This window comes from Lissotriton vulgaris, chromosome 3_1 (assembly GCF_964263255.1).
Source record: "Lissotriton vulgaris chromosome 3_1, aLisVul1.2, whole genome shotgun sequence".
Classification (NCBI taxonomy): Eukaryota; Metazoa; Chordata; class Amphibia; order Caudata; family Salamandridae; genus Lissotriton; species Lissotriton vulgaris.
In genome coordinates, this window is record NC_141689.1 from 1055152928 (window position 1) to 1055176586 (window position 23659).

Consider the following 23659-nt stretch of genomic DNA (forward strand, 5'->3'; position numbering starts at 1 on the left):
GTATGTGCCCACCACACTACACTCCCTTTACCGAGTGCACTGAAAACGGCCAATCCCAGTACTGGCTATGCTTCCACGTGTACTCCGCAGGCCTTCCCTGAAGAAATCTATATATGCTTTGGAAGTATTCTAAAGGACCGTGACAGTATTAGCCAATAATTACATATGGGACGTAAGATTCATCACATAAATGGAGGTTTTACTGTACAACTGCTTGTGCATAAGTGCACCCCCTGCGAAAATAAATGTACTTGAAGAATCGGCTCTTCTTCTTTCTCCTTAATCTCTGCACTTGTATCACTCACTCACTTCTTTTTTTCTTTCTCTTATATGCATGTATGTCTGTGGTATTTCTAGAGTGCAGACCTAGCCATAAGGCAGCGGAGCGCAGTACTTTTGTGCTAACCTTTACTTCTCCTTGTTTGGTACCCTCCCTCATTTCTGCGATCCTGCTTCTTCTCGTTCTGTTTTTATTCTGTTTTTTGCCTCTTCTGAGTACTTGCTCAACTCCTTTCCTGTATGTACGGACGTGAAAAATCTGGACCAGATATAGATGCATAGAAAAAGATAACAGCATCTATAGCCCCTGCCCCCATTATAGAGGCAGTCCTACCGCTCCTATAGCTGCTTCCAGAATAGTTTTTTATTCTGTTTCTTTGCTGATAACCACTCTCACTCCATTTTGAAAGTCAGCTCATCTACCCTTCACCAAGAGAGGTGAGCCCAGTTTTCTCCTTGTGACGCTGTCATGCCCCTCTGCCCCCTAAATAGGGGCCCTCTCCAGGAGCTGGGAAGGAGGTTTCTCTCCACCTTGGAAGATGTTGCGCAAGAGGTAGTTTAAGGGTAGCTAGCAGCTATGTCTGGCCCAGTGACACGATTCCTGTTTCAACAACCGCAGTTCATCACAAAATAGATCAGCACTCATAATCCCTTACAGATTTTGGGCATGAGATGTTAAATCATTGGCACACTTTATCATGCCCCAATCATACCCTTCCTCAATTCCCTGCCAGTATCTCATCTTTACAGAATAATATATTTCTAGACGAGAGAACTTGAGATGTAGGCAAGATCCCCTGCCCGGCTTCCATCACTCTTCATGGGGGAGACTGTGGAGCTTCGAAGTGGAAGTTGCCGCGAATAGTACTTTTTCAAGCTAATCCTATTTTTGTCCCACTAAAAGTAAAATGTAAAATGCAAATGTATACTAACAATTGCCTGTCTGGATGGGTTTGTGACAAGAGCTGCCTTTTTCCTTTCTTCCAGGCCATCCGCTGCACACTGGTAAATTGCACTTGTGAGTGTTTCCAGCCGGGGAAGATCAACCTGCGGACCTGTGATCAGTGTAAGCATGGCTGGGTGGCACACGGTAAGGAGTGAGTTCCTGCTGCTTGCGCTTTTTCTGCTATGTTGCGCATGTTGCTCTGTATATTCCAGCAGAGAGTTAAGTTTCCCATTCAGGAATATTGGGGATTCTCTAAGCAACCAGGCATTGAATGCTGGTTTAGGACCTCTTTACATAGCCTAGTAAACTAAGCACTATAAAGATCATCCTAAGCACTTTACGTGACGACTATTCCTATTCAACAGCTCTGTTTTAGTCAGAAGGAGGGGGTTATAACTCTCTCACAGGAGTTAGGCTAAGCAACCTGAGGGTTTGATGATGGATGTGTACTGTGGTAATGATGACCTGAGGGAAAATGTATATGTGTGCTAAGCATGCCTCCTAGAACAGCACTGTGAAGCAGCATACACCAGTGGGACTCTCTGGTGGAGACATTGTCTTTGTGATGCAAAAAGCTAGGCTAGGAAAGTGCCCTTAATTATACTGAGGGAATAGCAAGTTCTTACAACTAGACCATAACTGGCTTGGGTGACAATCATACTTTTTCATGTGAAAATGTTAAAACCGTTCACAGGATGGCACTTGTTGAAAGTCTTATAGCCTCACACCTATCAAATGTCTTCATGAACAGAAAATCAGTATGAACTAAATCGAGGACCGCACATCAAGTGAAAAGATCCTGCGCGCCCAACAGTCGCCACCAGTGTGGGTTCCAGTACGTCCCTCTGTTACACGGCGTCTGGTTGGATTGTGAGCCTTCCCTGTTAACTCACTTTCTGGATTGTGGCTTTTAGTGGTGCATATCGTGGGACTGGATGTGCCAATATTTGCATATGTACTTCTGGTGTACTCGTTTAAGCACAGCAAGCAATACAAATCTTTAACTACCAATGCGGTCGGCTCATGGACTGCTGGGGAGTAAAGATTTGATGATTGGCGAATATCCAATTTAGTGTTTTGTCCTTTAAAACAAATTTACCTTAAAAAAACTACATATTCTTCAAAAATTGGGCAATAACTTATGTAGGTCTGTAAGATAGCCGCTCTTGTCTGCTTAGTGGAAGAATATGTAGAACTAGAAATTCCTTAGGGCACCGCACCTCACCCCCAAATGTGACACAGTCACAGCACAGCCTGTTTCTGAAGCCTTCTTAAGCTGTATGATAGGAAGATCTTAATTCTACTTAATGTCAATACTCAATATTCCAACCACAAAATTGCCTTTCTCTTTATATGTTCAGCAGGGGCGCTGCATTTGGCCCCAGACACGGTACCCTTGTAGAGTAATGCGTTTGCGTAAGTTTTTGGCCTCCAGGACGTTCCCAAATCTTAAGGAAGACATTAAGGTGGAGGCTAATTAATTTCCCCTAACAAAGCCCTGGATTTTTGAAATCATTCAGTGTGAATCAGGCCGCCATTGAGAGCTAATTGCGTTGAAATGCCCGACGGTGCACCGCAGAAACAGCTTCTTGAATGCAAATAGTAACTCCCTGCTGCAATAATTAAAATTTCAACTAATATGCTGGGGCAGAGTTTGATTTGAAACAAAAACAATTCTTTTCTTTTTCCCACTAGGGAATGCCTAGCTTATGTTGATAACCTAGAATCAGTTTTAATTGAGTTTGACGAATTGGATTATTTTATTATTTTATAGTTCAAAACGTGGATGCGTTATTGTGAAAGGGATAGCAGCATGCAGTACATATTAAGATGCACAAGTAATGTAGGGACATTGATCAAAGGGGTGTATTATCTGTAATTCAAGCAAGTGCTGGCATGTTTCGTGCTATAATAAAGGAACATCTCCCTCCGTAGGGATATTCTTTGCTGCTTGTAGGGACAATCTGTTGTGGCACTTGCTGGTGACAGGCAGGGAAATTGTTGAGTTTTAGTATGCCCGGGAAGCAATCACATGTCAGGCAGGTATGTTGTACAAGGGGTTTTCTTTTAACATGTCAGACCTAGCCGCAAGGATTTTACAGTTTACAGGATTAGGCATTTAAGCAGGAGTGAGAACATTTTTAATGTAGCATCAGCATCTCATTTGGTGTGTTTTACAGAAACCAGAAGTGATGGGATTAGCTGTAAAATATTTGCACATTGTGATAAAGCTATCTTTCCAGAATCCTAAGTGCAGCTGGCAGGGTCAGTATCCCAGTCTTTGTTTCAAGGCCAGCAACCTAGACACCAGACCAAGCTCCCTTTGAATTAAGTCAGGATTGCTTATAGCACATAGTTGCAACTTCCACAGTTAATCATCACATCAAGATTCTGGTATAACAACAGTGTCAGAGTAGAGTGCTCCCTTTTACATTAAACAAGATATGTATTGGTGTGTAAACTTAAACTAAATGCAACAAAAGCATCACTATACCACTATCCATGCTTAAACATGACATACAGTCATTGAATTAAATACTACTTCCTATGTGACCAGAGCCCCCACTATAGCAGTGATAACATACCACCACCAGCAGCAGCAGTCTAGACTAGACTAGAAACACTGAAATCCTGAGCTTTCATATGTCCCAACCAGTTCTATGGGACAGAAAACTCTAGTGTTTTGGAAATATAAGGTCCAGAAATGGCACCATGCAATTAGTTTAAACTATAGACATGTATTGTGTTCAACATTTGAAAAAGAGATGCTGGGCTAAACACAGCATCCTATTTCTGACACATCAGAATTCATTTATTGTAGATTATAATGAATCATAAGAGAACAAAAACCGATGAAAACTAATATAAAAAAATAAAAATAAATTATTGATAGCACTATCCTTAGTAAAACTATTCAGAATAAAAGCTTACTCCAAGGACGTATTATATACCCTTATTTTTAAACCATATTTAGAACTTAGTTGACACAAAGTATATTTTTTACAACTCTTAACAGATTTTTGCGCATAAGTAAGTACCTGTAAACATTACTCCTTAGTATCGTTAGTTGTTTGGGCATCTAAGAGTGGGGGAAAACTTTCACAGTTTTGGCAAGACAATAGGAATTCAAATTAATACAAAATGGATATTAAAACAAAATGGAAAACAGTTTTCTTTAAGGGAGCTGTTTTATAACCGTTCAGTGTAGTGTCCCCAACATGCATGGACTTTCCAGAGATAGCATAAAACAAAAAAGAACCCCCACTCGTACTGTTTCTCTTCTATATTAACTTTTTCATTCATTTTTTTAAAAACACATTTTATTAGGTTTTTTTTCCATAGCACATATATCAATCTATCATGTGACTTTCTACTTGTTTCCAGTACTTACAACAGCATTCCGATAACATTTTTTGATGCAGCATTGTTACAGTTTTATGCTTAATAGTCTCCAATAATGACAGTTCATACATTCGTATAGTATGTCTTTGTCTGGACGGTATATGAAATAGTAAGACTTCTCATCTTCTAACTATCCCCATTAACTCCCACCACCCCGAACTTCCCCGATCGCAGATCCTGAGCTATAATGTATTGATTAGAACCATTGTTACCATTACATTGTCTTGCAGTGTGTATATGTATACATACAACTTTGCATTTAGTACACATGAGAACGAGAAATGGGCTACACATTTGACCTCATTACATAAAATCTTCAGTCAGCGTGTTCTATATCAGCTGATTTCAACTCTTCCAGCATAGTCTCCCATTGTAACGATATCGGTATCTTATGTAGACCTCTTACTTCTTCCCTGCGCAGTGCTGCACCTTCTGCACTACTCCAGCGTATCATTTCTGTACACCAGTGCGATATAGTAGGGGGTTTACTCGACTTCAACTTTTTCATTCATAAGGAAAAGTTAATATAGAATAAATGCAGTTCGAGTGCGGCGGGCAGGCATTTTTTTTTATATTGCCTTCTGTACTTTGTCCCCCAGACCTATATATAAGTCAGTTCAGGGTTCCCCAGTTTGTGTTAACATTGCAAAGATAGTGCTAAATTACGTCCTCCCCACTCAATTGTCCTGTGTCACTGTATTACCTCCTGTATGGAAATATAGAGCCCGCTTTCGAGTTTGACTGATAGGAAAGTCTTTCAAAACGTTATGGACATCCAGTTTGCCGTATTACAGTTGCCATAGACTATAATGCACCTGTATTAAGGTGGACATGACACTTGACATACTTTTGATGGAGATTCCATCTGCCAAACTCTAAATAAGGCCTGTATAATTTTCCAAAATGGTGAGGGGTAAAATTTGTTGGTATTTTCTATCAAGCTGCGTAAAGCGAAGGTTCGGCTGTGCATTTTAAGTAGTTCATGATGTGTATGTGATGGTGGGTGAGGCAGTTGCTTCTGCTGAAGAAACATCCAGGGAGAGACATAAGCACAGGTCCAGTGTTTGCATTTTGTTTTCCACTGCCTTAAAACAATAGTACACACTGCACATATGTATTTAATAGGCTTGGATTCTCCATCTAGAGGAGAGGACATGTGGTCACTGTGGTGTTCTATCACTCAGCTGCCACCTGCTTTTCACTGTTGTTTTTCTTTGTTTTCATTGTCTTGCATGTACTTCTTTTTCCTCATCTACACTGTTGTTGTGCTTCTTGCGAGAGCCAATACCTTTTGACCCTTTCCCCGGGTGCCTATAAGTAGTACAGTACTCTTGTGCTGCTGTTCCACTTACTATTGGAAGTGTGTGTGTTTCGAATGAAGTGTAGAATGCTGCATAGAACCAATCATGCATGAATACACAATCGAAGTAAAGTAACCAGGTACATGCTGCCTTGGTCTTGCTGTCTGGAATTTACTTAATGCCAGCCTCTGGTATGAGGCGTTTCCATTCACTTAGGAAGACATTAAAACGCTTTGATAAAACAGGTCAAGTGTATGCAAAACATTTACCCCTCATTTTCATGTATTAGTTAGCTATCAGTCTTCCACTGTTCTGGCACATCCCGGTATGGTATGATATTTTCACAGAAGGCGCAGTGGCATTGTGACTTAGGAGTCTGAGGTTACTGCACCCCAGTTATAGTAGTTTTTTGCAACGTCACTGCAAGGCAATTCTTTTTTTCCACTAGAAGAATTAGATTGTGAGCACTGCAACCCCAGTCCAGTAGGTATGCTCCAAGACCATTCACTGTGTCACATGGTGGCTCTTTAGGCTCCTACGTCAGCATACAGTGTCCCACATTCATCACTTTAGACATTTGTTGGTCCCTGCTCTGTCTGTGGCAGGACAAAGACCACCCATCCAATTCCCTTGTGAATTACCCCTCTGCTGTAGAGCTGGCATACAGGTTGTTAGAACAGGCTTCATGGGCACCAAGGGTTACTGTGATCCAATCGCATCAACTGGAGTGTTCCTCGCTGGTGTCCTGGAGCCTCAGTACAAGTGGACCCAAATCTAGGTCACCAAGTACTCCTCTCTAGCACTTGACTCGCTCAGGGGAGCGAGACAGAGCAGTCCAAGGCTTATTAAAGGAGGTGAGGTGGGGTGGGGTTAGACATTCAGAATGCAGTGCACACCATACCACCGGCGGATAAAATCAATGTCCAGTCAAAGCTTTACTTTTTATTGAAGAAAAATACTTTATTATCCAGTATTAGGGGTGTCTTTCATGGATTCACATGCCTGAATCATTCCCCGTCGTCGAGACGGGAGCCTCCGGTAAATAAAAAAGTAATGTCTTATAGACATACATAGAGAAAATAGGCCTAAGGGCCTCCCCTTAGTAGCCTTTCTTAGTCCTTATGTAAAAAGGACCAAACTCTCCTAGTCAGCCAATCAGCTCCGACCTCCCTCTAGAACCTTCCTGGGAGGAGCCTCAGTCCCTCAGATTTTCTACCGCACGTTGTGCTAGGGAGTCTCCTCTGAGCTCTGCTCAGATTCTGTGTATTTTTCACTTAATTTGGCTTTCTACTATGGATTATCTCCACATACATTCTTTATCTCAAATAAAGAAGGTATAACAAGGGAAAGAACGGAAGAATTCTATTTGGAGCCTGCACTTCTTGTTCCAAGAGGTAGCTATGCTCTGTTCCTCACCCTCACAGACCAAAAGGTATGTTGCACCTTTTCAAGTCATTTTGAAGGGTCGTGAAAAGAGGCTGTTAATATGGTTAACGCCAGAAAGGAGGTTACTATTGGCACTTCTTGTCCCAAGAGGTAGCTCTGCTCTGTTCCTCCCACTCACAGACCAAAAGGTATGTTGCACTTTTTCAAGTGATTTTTGAAGGGTCGTGAAGAGAGGCTGTTAATGTGGTTAAGACCAGAAAGGAGGCTATTATTTTCTCCAGTTACTGAGATGAGGTGTTGCCCTCAAAGTCTAGGAGACCTTGTTAAAGAATCTCCTCAGACTCATTCCTCAGAGTACCATCCTGAGAAGGCCCTAAAAAAGACCGCTCATGGTCTTCTGGGCGCAGTCCTTCAACAATCTCCCCACTCTGTGAAAAAGGAGAGTAAAGGACTTGCCTTTGGAGAAATATCGGATAACAAAAACGACGTATGAGCCGTCTAAATCGCCTCCTCTGATCATAGGATCCTTCAGAAGGGCGTCTCCTACCCGAAGTACAGCCTAAGGAGCCACCGATGTCAAAACCATCATCATTGCTACCACAGCCTCTACGTCTATATGGCTCATCTACAATGCTTGTCTAAGCGTCGACGATGAGAGTGTCGACGGCGACGACAGCGTCGACGATGACGTCGACGACGAGTGAAGACCGTCGACGACGAGACCGTCGACGACTCATCTACAATGCTTGTCTAAGCGTCGACGATGAGAGTGTCGACGGCGACGACAGCGTCGACGATGACGTCGACGACGAGTGAAGACCGTCGACGACGAGACCGTCGACGACGAGGCCGTCGACGACGAGGCCGTCGACGACGAGGCCGTCGACGACGAGGCCGTCGACGACGAGAGACCGTCGACGGCGGTACCATCGTCGACGAGACTGTGGACGAAGGGCCGTCGACGACGAGACCGTCGCTGTCGACGACGAGACCGTCGACGACGAGACCGTCGACGACGGGACGCAACCATACGAAGACTACTCGTCCATGGCTGTTCCTCTACGACGGCATGTCTACGGCCTGTCTACGGTTTCAAGGATGGCCTCATCTACGAAGGCGCATCTTCGTGGGCGCGTCTATGACAGCCTATCTGCGGCGGCCTATCTACAGCGTCGACAAGGGCCTAGTCTACGAGGGCCTAGTCTACGAGGGCCTAGTCTACGAAGCCCTAATGTTCGATGGCCTAGTTTACAATGGCCTACTCTACGATGGCCTACTCTATAGTCTACGATGGCCTAGTCTAATGGCCTACTCTATGAAGGCCTAGTGAGCGATGGCCTAGTCGTCTACGAAGGCCTAGTGCTCGGTGGCCTCGTCTACGATGACCTAGTCTAAGATGGCCTAGTCTCTGACGGCCTCATCTACAAAGGCTAGTCTAAAGAGTCGACTGCTCGCCTACGGATGCCTGCCTACGGTATCGACGATAGCCTCATCTACGTAGGCTCATCTTCGAGGACTCATCTACGGCGACATAGTCATGGACGACATCGTCTATGACAACCTGTCTAGTCGACCTGGGCCTTCTCTAAGATGCCCTAGTCTAAGATGGCCTCATCTACGCGGGCCTCGTCTACGATGGCCTAGCCTACGAGGGACTCGTCTACGATAGCCTCGTCTAGGATGGTATTGTCTATGATGACCTCATCTACGACGGCCTCAGCTACGAAGGCTAGTCTTCTACGGCGGCGTCGCCCTTATCTACGATAGATCATATATGCAGTCGTCTACGACGGCCTCATCTATGACTGCTCGTCTACGACGACATAGTCTCTAACGGAGATCTCGTCGACGGACTCGCAACGAAGGAGGAAATCCGCCAATTCTGTACTCTCTTCTAAGGGGGTATGGTCACCTATGACTGCTCGTCTGCGATGGCATAGTCTATGGCGACAACCTCGTCGACGGATTCATCGACGGAGGAAATCCCCCAATTCTGGAATCTCTTCTAAGGTGGTATGGAGAACTACTCAACGTTTTAAGACCTCGATGACCTCTCAAGAGCAGGCCTGCTTCTTGTACGTCTCCACAGACACCTTCAAGAAGGCTGTGAGGTCAATACTGGTTATCAATTACCTATAGTCGGAAAAGGTACGGGTCAGGTAGTACCCCTCCTCTGTATCACTAGTGATCCCTCACACCGGCGTGTTTAACAGGAACTTTCTATGCCGGACTCCGTAGTGACACGGGCGGCCTAGAAAAACTCCGGGGATCCTTCGGCCCGAGGTCACCTCCTCCTGATACGGAGAATTTAAGAGGGGACAACCTTAGGAACAGGTTTTCCTCAGTGACCGTTCTAGCGCTCTTGGTACGCTAGCATGGACAATTGTGGCCACACTGACCCCATACCAATCGGAATTGCCAGGCTCATCCGAAGTGGAAGTAAAGTGGAATCCGCTACATGGTGAAGCATCGGCGTTAAACTATGGACTGCGCGAAGAACATCGCTATGACAGGGTTCCGCCAGCTGGCTGGAACGGCAGTCTTGCGGATCCAAGGAGGGCCCTTTCCATCCAGAGGTGCAAACGACGGTTGTGATCCGGCCATATTGGGCCAGTCACTATTGGCACGATTAGTTAACGAGGAAGACGACGCGAGAACTTTGAACACTCTTCAGTATATGAACCAGTCCTTTAGTACAAAGGGAGGAAGAAGAAGGTCTTCCCACAAAGGACATTATCAATTCCAATCTTCCTGCTCTTCAGGCCAGAGTAGACCGCACTGCCTTCACTCGCCAACAATAGCAAAACAAGCACCCCTCTTCTGAGAACTTGTCTTCTCAGGGAACGGACAGCGGAGATATCAAAAGGTACAGCTGCATCTACGTCTGGGTTATACTGTAGAAAGGAGCTATAGCGAGAATTCCTCCTCATCATAGGAGCTATAGCGAGAGTACCTCCTCCTCATAAGGAAAAAGGGTTTTTTTGTTCCCGCTTCCCTTTTTTATATCCAGAAAAAGATAAGAGGTGGAGACCAACCTTGGGCTTCAGAGACTTCAACATACTCCTAAAAGAGACAGTTGTTTCGCATGGCAATCCATGAGGTCCTGCAAACAGGACGTTTAACTCCATATCCCACTTCACAGAAATCGCTAAAAATACTTACGATTTGCAGTAGTGACCGGACATTTGCAGTTTCGCGTTCGGCCTTTCGGGCTCAAGTCTGCGCCACACATACTCAAGAAATACCGTTCCCTGGGGGCGACATTGCTAGGACACCAGGTCCTTAGGTTTCTGGATGACTGCCTGGTCAAGGCTTCATCCTTGCAAGACGGTCCAGGTCTCCCAACGCCTGCTTTCAGTTTTCAATGCTTGGATCTCATCCCCAATCAGGAAAAATCGGTCCTGGAACCTTCTCACTACATCAGTTTCCTAGGTACTTCAGTTTCCTAGGTATACCCTGGACACACGGTCACCACAAGCATTCCCATCGGTGAGTGATCGTGTATCCTCCTTGCTCTCGACTACGAACGAGACCTCTACAACAGGCGCTATCGAAGCGGTGGTTACACTCCACAGGGTCATCTTGCCACATAAAAGATACTCCGCACATGGCCGGAATCCTACAATGGGGAATACCCTCTCAAACACTGTCTCAAGGCTGGTCACTCCTACTTCCGGCGGTTCCTCACGTTGTCACAAAAGGTGGACGGTGGTCTCCTATGGAGAAGACACTACATATCAATCGGACTAACCTGCTGGCGGCCTTCCTGGCCCTTCAAGCTTGCCTACCAAGAATAAGACGAACAATGGGCTCACCAATGCGCTCAGCAGGCAGAAACCATTGTAACAGGGAGCTGGACCAACACATCATTGGCCACATCTTCTCCGGATAAAGCACGCCGCACATGGATCTAATTGCGACGTGAATGTACGCCGAATGCCCACACTTCGGAAATTGGCTGGGGAACGCATCTCCAACCGCATGGCGCACTGTTTTTGCGTGGGCATTCCACCATTCCCGATGCTCCCTTTGTCCTCAAGACAAGAATGGTGGAGCCTTGTATTCTGGATTTACTAGCCCCAATTGGGCCGAGGCGACATTGGTTCACAGAACTCCACCGCCTATCCCTGGAGCCGCCGATCCACCGGCGGCAGTATCTATCTCTGCTTACTATGAACGATAAGGCGGTTCAACATCAGGGTCTGAAGTCTCTCAGGTTGGTCGCCTGGCCCCTGAGTTCAGAGTTCCACAATCGGAATGATCCACATGACTGTAGACATTCTTACCAGAGCAAGTGCGGATAGCACATAAACATATTCCCGGAAAGGGAAGCGCTTTGTGGCTGGGGCGTAGCCGCGGAAATATGCTTTTCCCCACATCACTGGTGCAAATATTGCCTTATCAATTACATCTGCCACAGTCGGCCCTAACCCGCTCCTCCATTACAGTACACTTAACAGCGTCATCTCGTTATATAAGAATTCCAACGAGCCCATCGCTCTGGACAAACGGGTTGATTAAGCAAGTTCTGAAACGATTATATAGATCTTTCCCGACAGTAAGGAGGTTGCCACCTCCTGGCATCTCATTGTGGTTCTTAACATGCTCATGAAACATCCGTTTGAACCAGTACACGGAGCTGACCCAAAGTATGTCTCGTGGAAAATCCACACTAAGGGTCAGAGAGCTACTGACGGTTTTCTATCCAGAAGAGTGAGCGAGCTTCAAGCTCTGTCCATTCAGGAACCATACATGCAGTTCAGGAATGATAGCGTGGTGCTGAGTCCGAACCCAAAAATTTGTTCCAAAAAGTGCCTTCAGACTTTCATCTCAATGAGCCAGTAATCCTTCAAACTTTCTTTGCGGACCTTCCACCGCAGCAGAATGGGCTCTACATTCTTTAAATCTCAAAGATGGCTCAGGTTCTACCTAGATAAGTCTAAGACTTCAGATACTCTTCACAACTGTTCGTGGCATACAGCAGGCCAAGAATGGGCCTGTCCCTCACGAAACAAAGCATCTCAAGATGGATCTCATCAGCGATTGTATTCTACCACGACCAGGCCGGACGGCCTTTTCCTGATCAGGTCACTGCACATTCCATCAGGGCGAGGTCCACGTCAGCAGCTCTCTTCGCAGAGGTGCCAATATTGGACATTTGCAGAGCGGCGACCTGAAAGTCACCGCACACTTTCTCCAGACACTACTGCCTGGATTTCGAACTTCAGAAAGATGCGGCAGCGGGTCCAGCGGGGCTTCGCCATCTATTTTAGTAAGGTGAGCCTTCCTACATCCCGCCATCCAGGTATGCACATTCCTTGCTCTTGTGATACTATATGTGATAATATATGCATTGTCTAACATGACTGCAGAGCTGATTTACATCACAAATGTGCATATCTGATTGCTAACTATTCTGATTCAGGCATGTGAATCCATGAAAGACACCCCTAATACTGGATAAGAAATGCGTTACTTACCTGTAACAGCAGTTATCCAGTATTGGTGTCTTTCATGGATTCACATGCAACCCTCCCGCCTCCCCGGGAAGGACTCACATCCCTCTCTAACAACATTACGCCTACCTAGCTGGGTGCGTACGAAAATCTGAGGGACTGAGGCTCCTCCCAGGAAGGTTCTAGAGGGAGGTCGGAGCTGATTGGCTGACTAGGAGAGTTTGGTCCTTTTTACATAAGGACTAAGAAAGGCTACTAAGGGGAGGCCCTTAGGCCTATTTTCTCTATGTATGTCTATAAGACATTACTTTTTTATTTACCGGAGGCTCCCGTCTCGACGACGGGGAATGATTCAGGCATGTGAATCCATGAAAGACACCAATACTGGATAACTGCTGTTACAGGTAAGTAACGCATTTCATACACACAGAGCAATATACTACACCTAAAAACAGATTTCTCTACAACCCTAAGGGCCAAAGTTCTGACCCTGAACAGTATTATAGCGACTAGATGCTAAGCACTATAAAAACACAGTTAACATGTAGACACACAATTAACGTTACATATTACAGACCATGTTGCGTATGGTTGCTCTTATTCGCTAGAGCCATGCTACGAATTCTTGTATTGAAATGGTATAGTTTCAGTATATGATGTGAAGTTAAATGTTCTTGATCAGCCTCCTAATTCGCCACCCAAAGAAGCGAGTAGACCTCTCAAGTGAGGTCAGAGATCTGATCACAAGTGCCTGATGTCTTAGCACAGTTTACTAAAGTCCCACTTGTCGAGGAGCCACTGGGTAGCTGTAGGAAGGTAGTGCTGGCCAGAGTGCCAGAATACTCTGATACCCCCAGATGTCACAAAAAAGAAAGGTGTGGGCCTGTGCCACCGGACAGCCTTCACCAGCTACAGATTGTAAGTCCCACACAGGCTCCCACAGCATAGGGGAGAGGTCTGGGCAAAGTGATCTCACCTTCAAGGACTGAGTCAAGCTTCCCTATCTCCATCTGTCTCAGCTGATAGCTGCAAGCTTCTTTATCTTGAGCAACCAGGAGCTCTTGGCCAGAGTACTGTGCTGAGGGGGCCCCCTGGAGCTTGGGGGCCCCTTCACACTGCAGGGGCCTGTTTCACGCCACTGCCATGAATGACTCAGATTCGTAGACCAGTCATGAAGAGCCACTGGCTGCTAAGGCCAGACATTTTGCCCTTCTGAGCCAATGAGAGGGTCTGCTAATTTTGAATCATGTATGCCCCTCTAATTGCAAGGCACAATTGTGGCATGTTCACTGCGTGTCCAAAGCATGCCCTAGTGTCTTCCCTCTTACCTGCTTGGGCTATTCCGCATAGATGAATGTTAACTCCAGACCAGGGGGGGATGGGAAAGGGCTGACCATCATCCAAAAGAAAGGGTCCCTCCTAGCAGACCTAGTGTAGCTAAACACAGATAAGAGCGAGTGTCTACCCCCAGCCCACCAGGCTTCTCCAAGGAATAGGGAGGGGCATACATGAGCTGGAATGCCCAGTAGAACAGCTCACATTACACACACTGGCTCAACTCACCAGCCTTCCCCATACACCCACTGATTCTCAAACACACGTCAGACAAAGGCAACAGGATTACAGGCATGGCAGACTGCATCAGGAAGGGGGTTAGTAGCCCACCCTTCTTAGGATACAGGGATACCCTGAATGTAGATGTATTGCTGCCACCACTGTCACTGCCACCACTGTCTGTCTACCACCACCTAGGAAGAGAGGGCATATCCATGCCCCCCTTGACCTCAGAGCCAAGCTCTAGGGTCTCAATCAACGTAGACCCTTGTTGGAAATGCATGATTGTCATGTTTACTGAGGTAGGGATTTAGACATGATGCAGTAATTTTAAGTGATTTGCTTGGAGATCAGCATAAGGCAGGGGAAGCACGCTTTCAAAAGGGATGCAGAAGGCATCCGGCCCAACACAGGTTGTTTGCATTTGTCTCAGTTTTACCCCCTCCTCTGCTGCCAGGGAGAGGGGCTGTTTTCCGTACTCACTGCTCTGGCCACTATCAAGTACGTCCGAGGAACGTTCTGCCCCGCAATGTCTAAAAACACTGTTTTTAACAGCTAAACAAAGTTTCTACCTCTAAGGGCCTTACTAATCAAGTTTTGTACCAGTGTGAACAAGCATTACTCACATTGGAAGAATCCCAAGGGATGAAGTGGGCTGGCATATTGCCCCATGGTGTATGCGTCAGTGGGTGGTAGCAAAATCTGAAAAGCACTTGAACATATCAGTGGTTGAAGGGACTTACTGAAAAGCATTGAATGTATATATGTATCTTGTTTTAGTCTCAATTTGGTGGGGAAATGTGAGGCAGAGAGACTTTAAAGCTGTCTCTACCACATAACTAAAAATTAAATGAGATTATTTTGCATCCGTGTTGCTGTTTGCGTAATTAGGAAGAAAAAACAGATTTAGCTTGGGACCAATTATTAGCTTTGTTACATGCGGACTAAGAAAGATGGAAATACGTTAAAATCAGCATTAGTTTGCTCTATTACTTTATATGCAAGTGGCAAGTAAAGTGTTAAATCATTTTGCTACATTACTCTCCGGCAAACAAAATGTTTTGCAATGCTAATAAGAGCCATCATTAATACCTGCGTGCTCTATTCTTTCTTGCACAAGTGCAAAATTATTTTTGTTCCAGTGTCCCTAGTGCAACCTTAGAAACAGCACCCACCTGCTTGAGACTTGCCATGTACTGGTGCATAGCCGCCATCTTCTGTTTCCTTCTGACCCTGGGTATCAGAGGAGAATCCCCCGAAGACCCAGGCATGGCAGCACATTTTAACCAAATCATCTGTTCTGCTAAAAAACGAATTCTTGTCAGAAATAAAAAATCAAAGTCCAAACGGGAAATAGAAACTGACTTGCCCGTCATTAATTTAAAGGCGGGTTATGAAGTAGGAAGACACTGATCCCTAGCAGGCAATTTAATGACCTGCCATAAACCTGGCTGCATCTGATGACTGGGACTTAATGCCCCGTCCAAATGCATGAGCAGTCATTGCTCCATGATGATGTGTAAAGTTGCTTGAGAGATGCCTGAGAGCGGGGGAGGGGAGGGGGCGCAGGGAGGGAAAGAAAGCCGGTAGAAAGGCGAAATTAATTTCCGTAAGCCACTATTGAAAATAATACTGCAATTATGATAATCTAGTATTTCTGCTTTATAGTGCTGTTAGCAATGGAAAGTCGGCATTGGGGAGATTTGTTTTCTGTGCTTTAAGTAAAATAGAATTTTGACAGCTAGGCACTCAGCTCAACAGCGAAGAGCCTTGGGACCCACACCTAATAGGATTGACTACGGGGCAGGACCCTTGGAGGCAGTGTGACTACAGGCCTACCCCTTTCACAATGCGTCCCTCGTGGAGCACAACCTCTCCCACAACGGGATGGAGTAACCACAAACAATAATACTCTGCTGATAGAAAAGGAGCAGCTATCTGCCCTTATTGTAAATAGTATAGGCTAATTCCCTCACTATTGTCTATTACAGGGGGTACTGCGGCATCGCACTGAGGAATGTCCAGCACCCTTTAGGGGCTTAAGCGGACTGAAACATGTTGGCACTAGAGTCTTAGGACCATAATATCCCAATCTACCATTTTCATCTGTTTTAATATCCCTGACAGATCCAAGAATAAAGGGAAACTGGGATCAGTCTGCAGATTTTTTATCTTTATTCCCCCTGGCCAGAAACTTCTCTAAGAGCTCCCTGAAATATGGTTGAGCCCACCCTGACCTTTAGGCGTCAGGGTGACCCGATGATGAAGCATGACACCACTAGGTGGGGGGGGGTATATAAAACAAAATGACTTGTTTCCTTCCCCAATTCCTGAAGAGATACAATCCTGTAGCTTCACATAGGGACTTCCCATCACTGTTGGATCAGGATCCATCTATACAATAGTTGTGTAATACGATTGATGTATTAGAGGAGTACTTTGTGTGAGTTAGCTTGAGCACTCACCATACACTGGAAAAAAGAGCATTTTGGGCAAGTGTGCTGTAATTTGGCACTGTTACTACATGCACACCGTTGTAGTGCATCACCTTGCCGTACGGAAGCAATGGTCCTGCATACAGCATTGCTCCCTAAAAGGTTCTCAATTAAAAACTCCTTTTTCTGTGACATTGGTATGGTAACACTAACACTTAGAAGCATAATGAGGTTTGTAGCTGTAGAATGTTACAGAATGCTTCTTTGCAGTACATTATTGCACATCTGCAATAAAATGAGAACATGCGATTTCTGTGAAAATGGTTTACATTAAGTGATTCCAGAGTTGTAAATTGCCAACATATTGTTTTTTCCCTCGCTTGTACCACTGCACAAAACGTACTTTGATCTCCTAACCGCTTTATCATTTTATTTTATCATAATTTTTTTTATAGCTGGCAAACCATTGCTCTGGCAGCCTAATCGTTTGTAGGAGCATGGTAATTAACTGTGGTTCATGAGGTTGAGCAGAGCATAGAGCGAGGGTAATCGCCGGCTCTCGCAAGTCCTCCTTCTGAAGATACGGGCTTTCTTCCGTTGCTTCTTACTTGCTTACATGCTTATTGGGTAATGTCAGTGTGTGCCTCTTTCTCACAATGGGGTGGTTTTGTTGCGGAAAGGACTCCTCTAGATCTCATCTGTACTATTGTGAGCAGATCAGATTGAGTAACGGGGGATGGAATGATGCAAGAATCACACCCCATGAGGAGATACTAACTACATAGCTAACATGAGGGAATTGAGGCAACTAGGAATTTGGCAGGGTCATTCAGATCTCTCCTAAGCATACACATTGACAAAGAATTATTATTTTTCAGCAGAAGATGACTCCTTGTAGAAAAGTGGTCAGGTTAACAAAATGGTAGAAGAGGTCCTAGAAAGAAAATGGATGATTGGAAATAAGAGGGGATTCTTAAATTGTTAGGAGTTCTGACAAAAAGAGTCTGCAAGCAGTCCCGATTCTTTAGTAGTCAAGGAAATGGATAGCTGAGTATACAATTTGCTCTGCACAAGATTTTTCAACTTGGTCAACTACGAGTACCAGACTTTGCACTTTGGTTTCCACACCCAGCATTACAGCTGCTAAAAGCAAGCATTAAAAGACCTGGTGTAGGAACAAGGGATAACAAGAGATGGGCCAAAGGATTGATGATGCAGACCATTCAGGCCCGCTGCTGTTCTGTTGTCATGGGACTACATGGGCCTGACTGTCACGTTTCTGATTCAGTGTTCTGTGATGAGTTCACTGGCAGGTCTTGGTAATGGCTGCCTCGGTGGAGCGTGTTGAGGTACCCATTATTTGCTGAGTGTCTCATCAAATGTGAAGACCTCAGCTATTGGTCTACAAAATGATGAATGTGGGCTTAATGGCATAAATGTTGAACCCAATATTAAAATCTTTTGTTCTCTAATATGTAGACTGTTGTGATTGAATTTGGTTGCAATTTGGTGTTGCTGTCTGGCAACATTGACCAGGATAAGACTGGGATAGAAAAGAGACCTGGGAACAAAATTAAATGTGTTGTACTATCAGAGAATTCAACACTAATGAAAACCGACACACCAGATCATAAAACAGGCCTACACTCTACCAAAAACCCCGGCCAAACACTGTTCTGTCAGACCAGATCCTAGGGCACTGCCTGATTGCACTGTAGGTCAGCCCCTGGTGTTGACTGATCAAAATACACTTCTTCGCTAAGTTAATTTCCTGCTCTTTAACTGGATCCAAGACTGCACTTTGATCAAATAATCACCATTTGTATTATTCTGACTCCTGGCATTGGAAACTCAAAAATCCAAATGATGCAAGTGGTGAAAGACACTTCCAGGTTGTTGCTCAGACTGCTGAATGTACAGTGTTTGTGCTTTATTGCAGGGTATTAACAGCCAGAATTCATTTTGACTGAACTTATCTGTCTGTGCCAGCTTTTTTTCACTTTAGGAAAGTCTCACACAGAATTTGGCCACTCTTCTCCGGAGTATGTTAACAGTGAAAGCCATTTGCTTCCATCTTGGATGTTGTGATTTAAGGTCAAAAGACGCACAAATGATGGATAGACTGTGGAACAAATCAAACATTCACCCCCCAACCCCCCCCCCCCACCCGTCACCGATCTGGGTTAAAATCCATTGTTCTTTTGCTTACCACACCACCACAGTTTAGACACAGCCATGTGCAAATGAGTCTTGACCCTACTCCCCATGGGAACAGTCCAGCCTGAACTGCCTATGCAGGTCCTCCTTGGATCAGAAACAAGCATTGTGGCACTGGTTTTGTGATATCACCCCTCATCAGCCTGGCTAGCTTGAATCCAGTGGCACTGTGAGCCCAGAACCCATGCCTGGGCATACCTGGTGCACTTAGGGCTAGAAAGCAAAAGACACACAACTGAGGAGCGGAATGCGGAACAAGTCAAACAAACCAGTCACAGATCGGGGTTAAATCCATTGTTCTTTTGCTCACCATGCCACCCCAGTTCAGACCCAGCCATTGCCAAATCAGTCTTGGCCCTGCTCCTCATGGGAACAGTCCAGCCAAACTACCAAGCCAGGCCCTCCCCAGAGGCTTCCTGGGGCCGGTTTCTGGGTTTTACCCCTCATCGGCCAGGCTACAGTTGAGTTAAGGCATAATTACAATCAGAGCCAGGACCATCAAACCCTATCGATGAGCACTCAGGCTTCCCCAATGAAATCCGTTCCCAAAAATGTAGGCATTACTGCTATGTAATGAAATGTGTTAGAATTGCTTTTCTACAACACTTTTCACATGTAGTCAGGCAAAGGTAGCCTGAGGTGAGTCAGCGCAGCAACCCAGGCTTAAAAAGTAGTGACCTCATTTGATCGACGAGCTACCCTCAGTCAGTCAGTTTGTTTATTTTGGAAAAATAGAATTTCCATAAAACACACAATTCAGGCATTCACAAAATACATCACTACATATCTCTGCAAATTTAAAAATAAACCTCAAGTATCAAGCTCAAGTAAATAGCTAATTCACTGGAAAAGCGCCAAATGATTTTGTAACCCAAACACTTGATTGGTTTATCTGCACTCTTTATGCAAATTGTAAATGTGTCTTCTGTCAGTCGCTGATCAGTTTTCCACACTGGCACGACCGAGGAGCAGCCAATGTTCAATATCTCATTTGTCCGGGCTCCATTCTTCCCTGTGACTCTGCTTTTCCTGGTCCGTCGCCCTCATTTACCTCCTCCCGGATACTCCCTGGAACTGACGTGGCTTGCGCTGGCGGGACCCACAGATGCCCGTTGTTGTATCCACCCTGGATTATTACTCCCGCTGCCCCCTCAATCGCCATCCTCGGCTGGGCTCGGCTCTTCACTCCTCGCGGGCACTGTCTGAAACTCCTGACAAGCAGTTCTTAATTTTTTATCATGTTCTCCGTGTCTGGCAGCGATTCTGTCAGGCAAAAACCTTGTCAGCGGAAAAGCTGTCGCGGGATCAGAGGAGACAAAAACAGGTGTCACAGAGGCAGTCAAAACTGAAGGGGAGCGGAGATCAGGCGCAAGGGAGGCAGGCAGACAATTACACTAATGCCACCGCTTTTATCTCGCGGATGTCTGTGATTATCTGGGGGTGCTGAGTTCGCAATTGCCTCGAAGAAAAGTAGACAGGAGACAAGGGGGGGACTTGATAGTTATTAACTGAAGAGGAGGCGGCGTGTCAAAGCTGGCCGGGGTTCAAAGTTTTGCAGAATTGGAATGGGGTAAAAAAAACTGCATTCTGTGAACAAACTGTGGTTCTGCTTTCGGCTACGCAAACCTAGTAGCGATCTGAAAATGTTCTACTTGGAAAGGGATCACAGGGCGGGAAATTAATGAAAGATTTCATTGAGACTTTTTTTTTCCCTTTTTCCAAAGGCCGTTTATTTGTGTGCGCCTGCAGCCCGAGCAGCTTTTTCCATGCTGAGAATTTGTTACAGCAGGATGATGGCGAGGCATGAAAAGGAGGCATTTGCCAGCTCAGAAGTGCTGTTTAGATATGTTTTAAAACACCTATCATCAACACGCTTTTAATTAAAGAAGAAAAAAACTATTAGGAAGCCCTTTTACTAAGTGTGAACATCTGTACATGTAAGTTGTAAATTAGTAGTTCACATCTCAGGAACTTACTATGATGCTAAATGCTATCACGCTATTTATTTCAGTATAGTGAGAGAAACAGCTGGTTTCTCTCTGTAGGGCTGGCTTGAAATCTGGCCTGAGGTACAAGACCTGCACCTCTCACTTGGGTTGTCAAGCCACAGAGTGGAAGATGAATCAAAGTCTCTGAGTGGGCCCAAACCTAATTGTATTAGATAATCATTTTACTAATAGCTATGTATGTCACTAACCTCACTAGTCCAGTATTCTTAATGCTTACTTTTGGGAGTAATTACTACCCCATGCGTGGTATTAATCTTGTTGAAAACAGAAATATTATAAACAGCGTCAGCCACTGGTCTGAACCTATGAAGGTGTCTTGCTGAAACGTGTCGGCCACTATTCTTTTATTGTGCCTTTGGGTTTCTTAAATTTGCATTAAATTGATTAAGAAATATGCCTATTTATCTGAGGAGTATAGCTGTTTCACCCCAGAGTTGGTGCAGTCGAGCAAAAGTGTATATATATATATATATATATATATATATCTTATCTTATCTTAATATATATATATAACGCCACATCTCTCCCAACAAAGAAATCAGAGGCCAGAGGGGATTCCAGGAAGAAAACACGCTTTAATCAGATCAACACAGTGGCGGCGAATGCATTTCAGCGTAAAGCCTTCTTCAGCGCCCTGCACTGCATGGAGTCCTGCTTCATGTAAGTCCAATCCTGTTGCTTCGTATCTGCTTGCACGCCCTAAATACTCCTCCCCCAATTATGGAAATGTATAGGCACACCTGTTGTTCGTTGCGCTGAATGCCCCAACTTCAACTCCCAGAATGCATCATGATTATGCATCTGGGTTGGCGGCATGGGGAGCAGTGAAACACGTTGGTGCAGGCGTTTAATTGCTCTGCAGGTAGGTGATGTAGGTATCCCCCATATGAAGTCCAATGTCCACGGCCACCTCGCTGGGTCCCCTCGGACTGCTGCTACCAACTGATTTAAAACCGCAGTAGAGTAGGGGCCGTCATAACGACAATAATGCACCCTAATGAAAGTGAAATAACTTGGTTCTCTAACATTAGCCTCATACCAAAGTTGGTGGTCTCCGGACATCTCGGTCCCGAGTCATTAGATGCTGGGAAGGTCTGTCCTTCCTTATCATCCTCTCTATTCTTTAACCACTGCTACACAGGGCATGAACAGTGTAGTTGGGTGTATTGTCGATATGTCGTGATTCTAGTATCAAGACCGCCCAGTTAAATACACTGTACATATAGTCACATGTTCCATATTACCCTGGGTCCCGATGTGTTTTTAAATTCACAAGCAGCATGCCAGTGCTTCGATACTACAAATCTGCAACGTTAATACTATGAGCGTCTAAGGCCCTAATAAAAAAAACATTGTATTGCTTATAATAAACCTATAAATAGTACAAACTTTTGGGAGGTAGGGGCTTCAAAGTCTTAAAAAAAGCCCTCCGTTATAGCAAGTGTCTCCGCCAGGTACATTTATTGGTTGCTACAGTTTTAAAAGACTTCTTTACATTGGTTCTTTTAGTGCATATTGTACATGGGCTCTCCATGTGATGATGACGCTTCCCTTCCCTGCTCCCCCACTACCCCCGCCACAATATAACTCAATTCAGTTTCATAAATCTTCCGCCAATGTATGTATGTTGTAACCCTTTTCATTCAGATAGTTTCATCTCACAGCCATTCACTCAGAGTCTTTTTTTATGTGTCGAGGGAGCGCCCTGCATCACACAGATGTAGGGTGCAGGCCGGGCTGGCTTTTGGCATGGGTGAGCTGGGCCCAGGCCTAGGGCGCCAATCTAAAGATGAGCAAAAATAACAGCATAGTGGTCCTGTCACTACAATGCCTCTCTCCCTTGGATCTAATCGATTTTATCACCCTATCAAACTCCTACCTTCCCCCTTCACGTTTCTTTGACCCCCTGCCTCTGACCTATACCTTCCCCAACCCAACAAACAGCTTGTAACCAGCCTGACGGAGGGGGCTGCATTGTGGACGATTCAAGTGAGTTGAGGACGTGCAGAGATATGTGTTCAGAGGCAACTCTCACCTTTGGCCTGTGAAAAGTGTTGACTGCTTTATGTTTATTTACCAGCAGTAATGAGGGTGGCAAATCTTGTCCACCCACTGCGCTGTAGGACCAGGGGGCCGGCTCTGTGCGCAGGAGGGACTCAGACCCGCCAACTTGGGAAACATAGTCACCATGTGAGGGAAGTGGCGGCCGTAGAGGGACATTAGAGGTTGTGGGGCTTGGTGAGGACGGTGTGTGTTTTTGCCCATCTTGTCACTCTTAGTCCTCCCCAACCAATGCACGAAAGTTTCTGAATCCACCCCCACCTGCTGGAGATTTCCAAATCCGTAATGCATTTCAGAAGTGCAGAACCTCCAAGAGCAAGCTGGAAACCTACTCTGTGCAGTTTTTTCCCAGCATAGCATGTTCGCCATGTGAGATCTGTATATTTCTTGTGTGACCATGTTAAAAGTGACGATATCCTCTGACACACAGTGAGGACAGGGTCACTAGGTTTCTGGCTCGACCTAAGAATGCACTGCTGTGATTCCAGAGCTATGAGCTGGTGCACTGCTTTTTGAACCTGTGCCACTACTTGTGCCCAGAATTCCATCACAATCGGGCATGATCAGACCAGTATGAGCCAGTAATTGCAGGCGGGGTCCTCCGGCACTTAGT

The 23659-nt window shown here is 45.2% G+C and overlaps 1 protein-coding gene across 7 annotated transcripts in view; it reads left to right on the forward strand.

Annotated features, from left to right (window-relative positions):
• The window catches only part of BNC2 (basonuclin zinc finger protein 2), a 1178402-nt gene that overhangs the window by 957905 nt on the left and 196838 nt on the right, over positions 1-23659 (forward strand). For all 7 annotated transcript variants that reach the window (XM_086961473.1, XM_086961472.1, XM_086961470.1 and 4 more), the window contains one exon: positions 1267-1369. In XM_086961473.1, coding sequence (XP_086817599.1) covers positions 1267-1369 — 103 coding nt within the window. The remainder of the gene's footprint in view (positions 1-1266; positions 1370-23659) is intronic.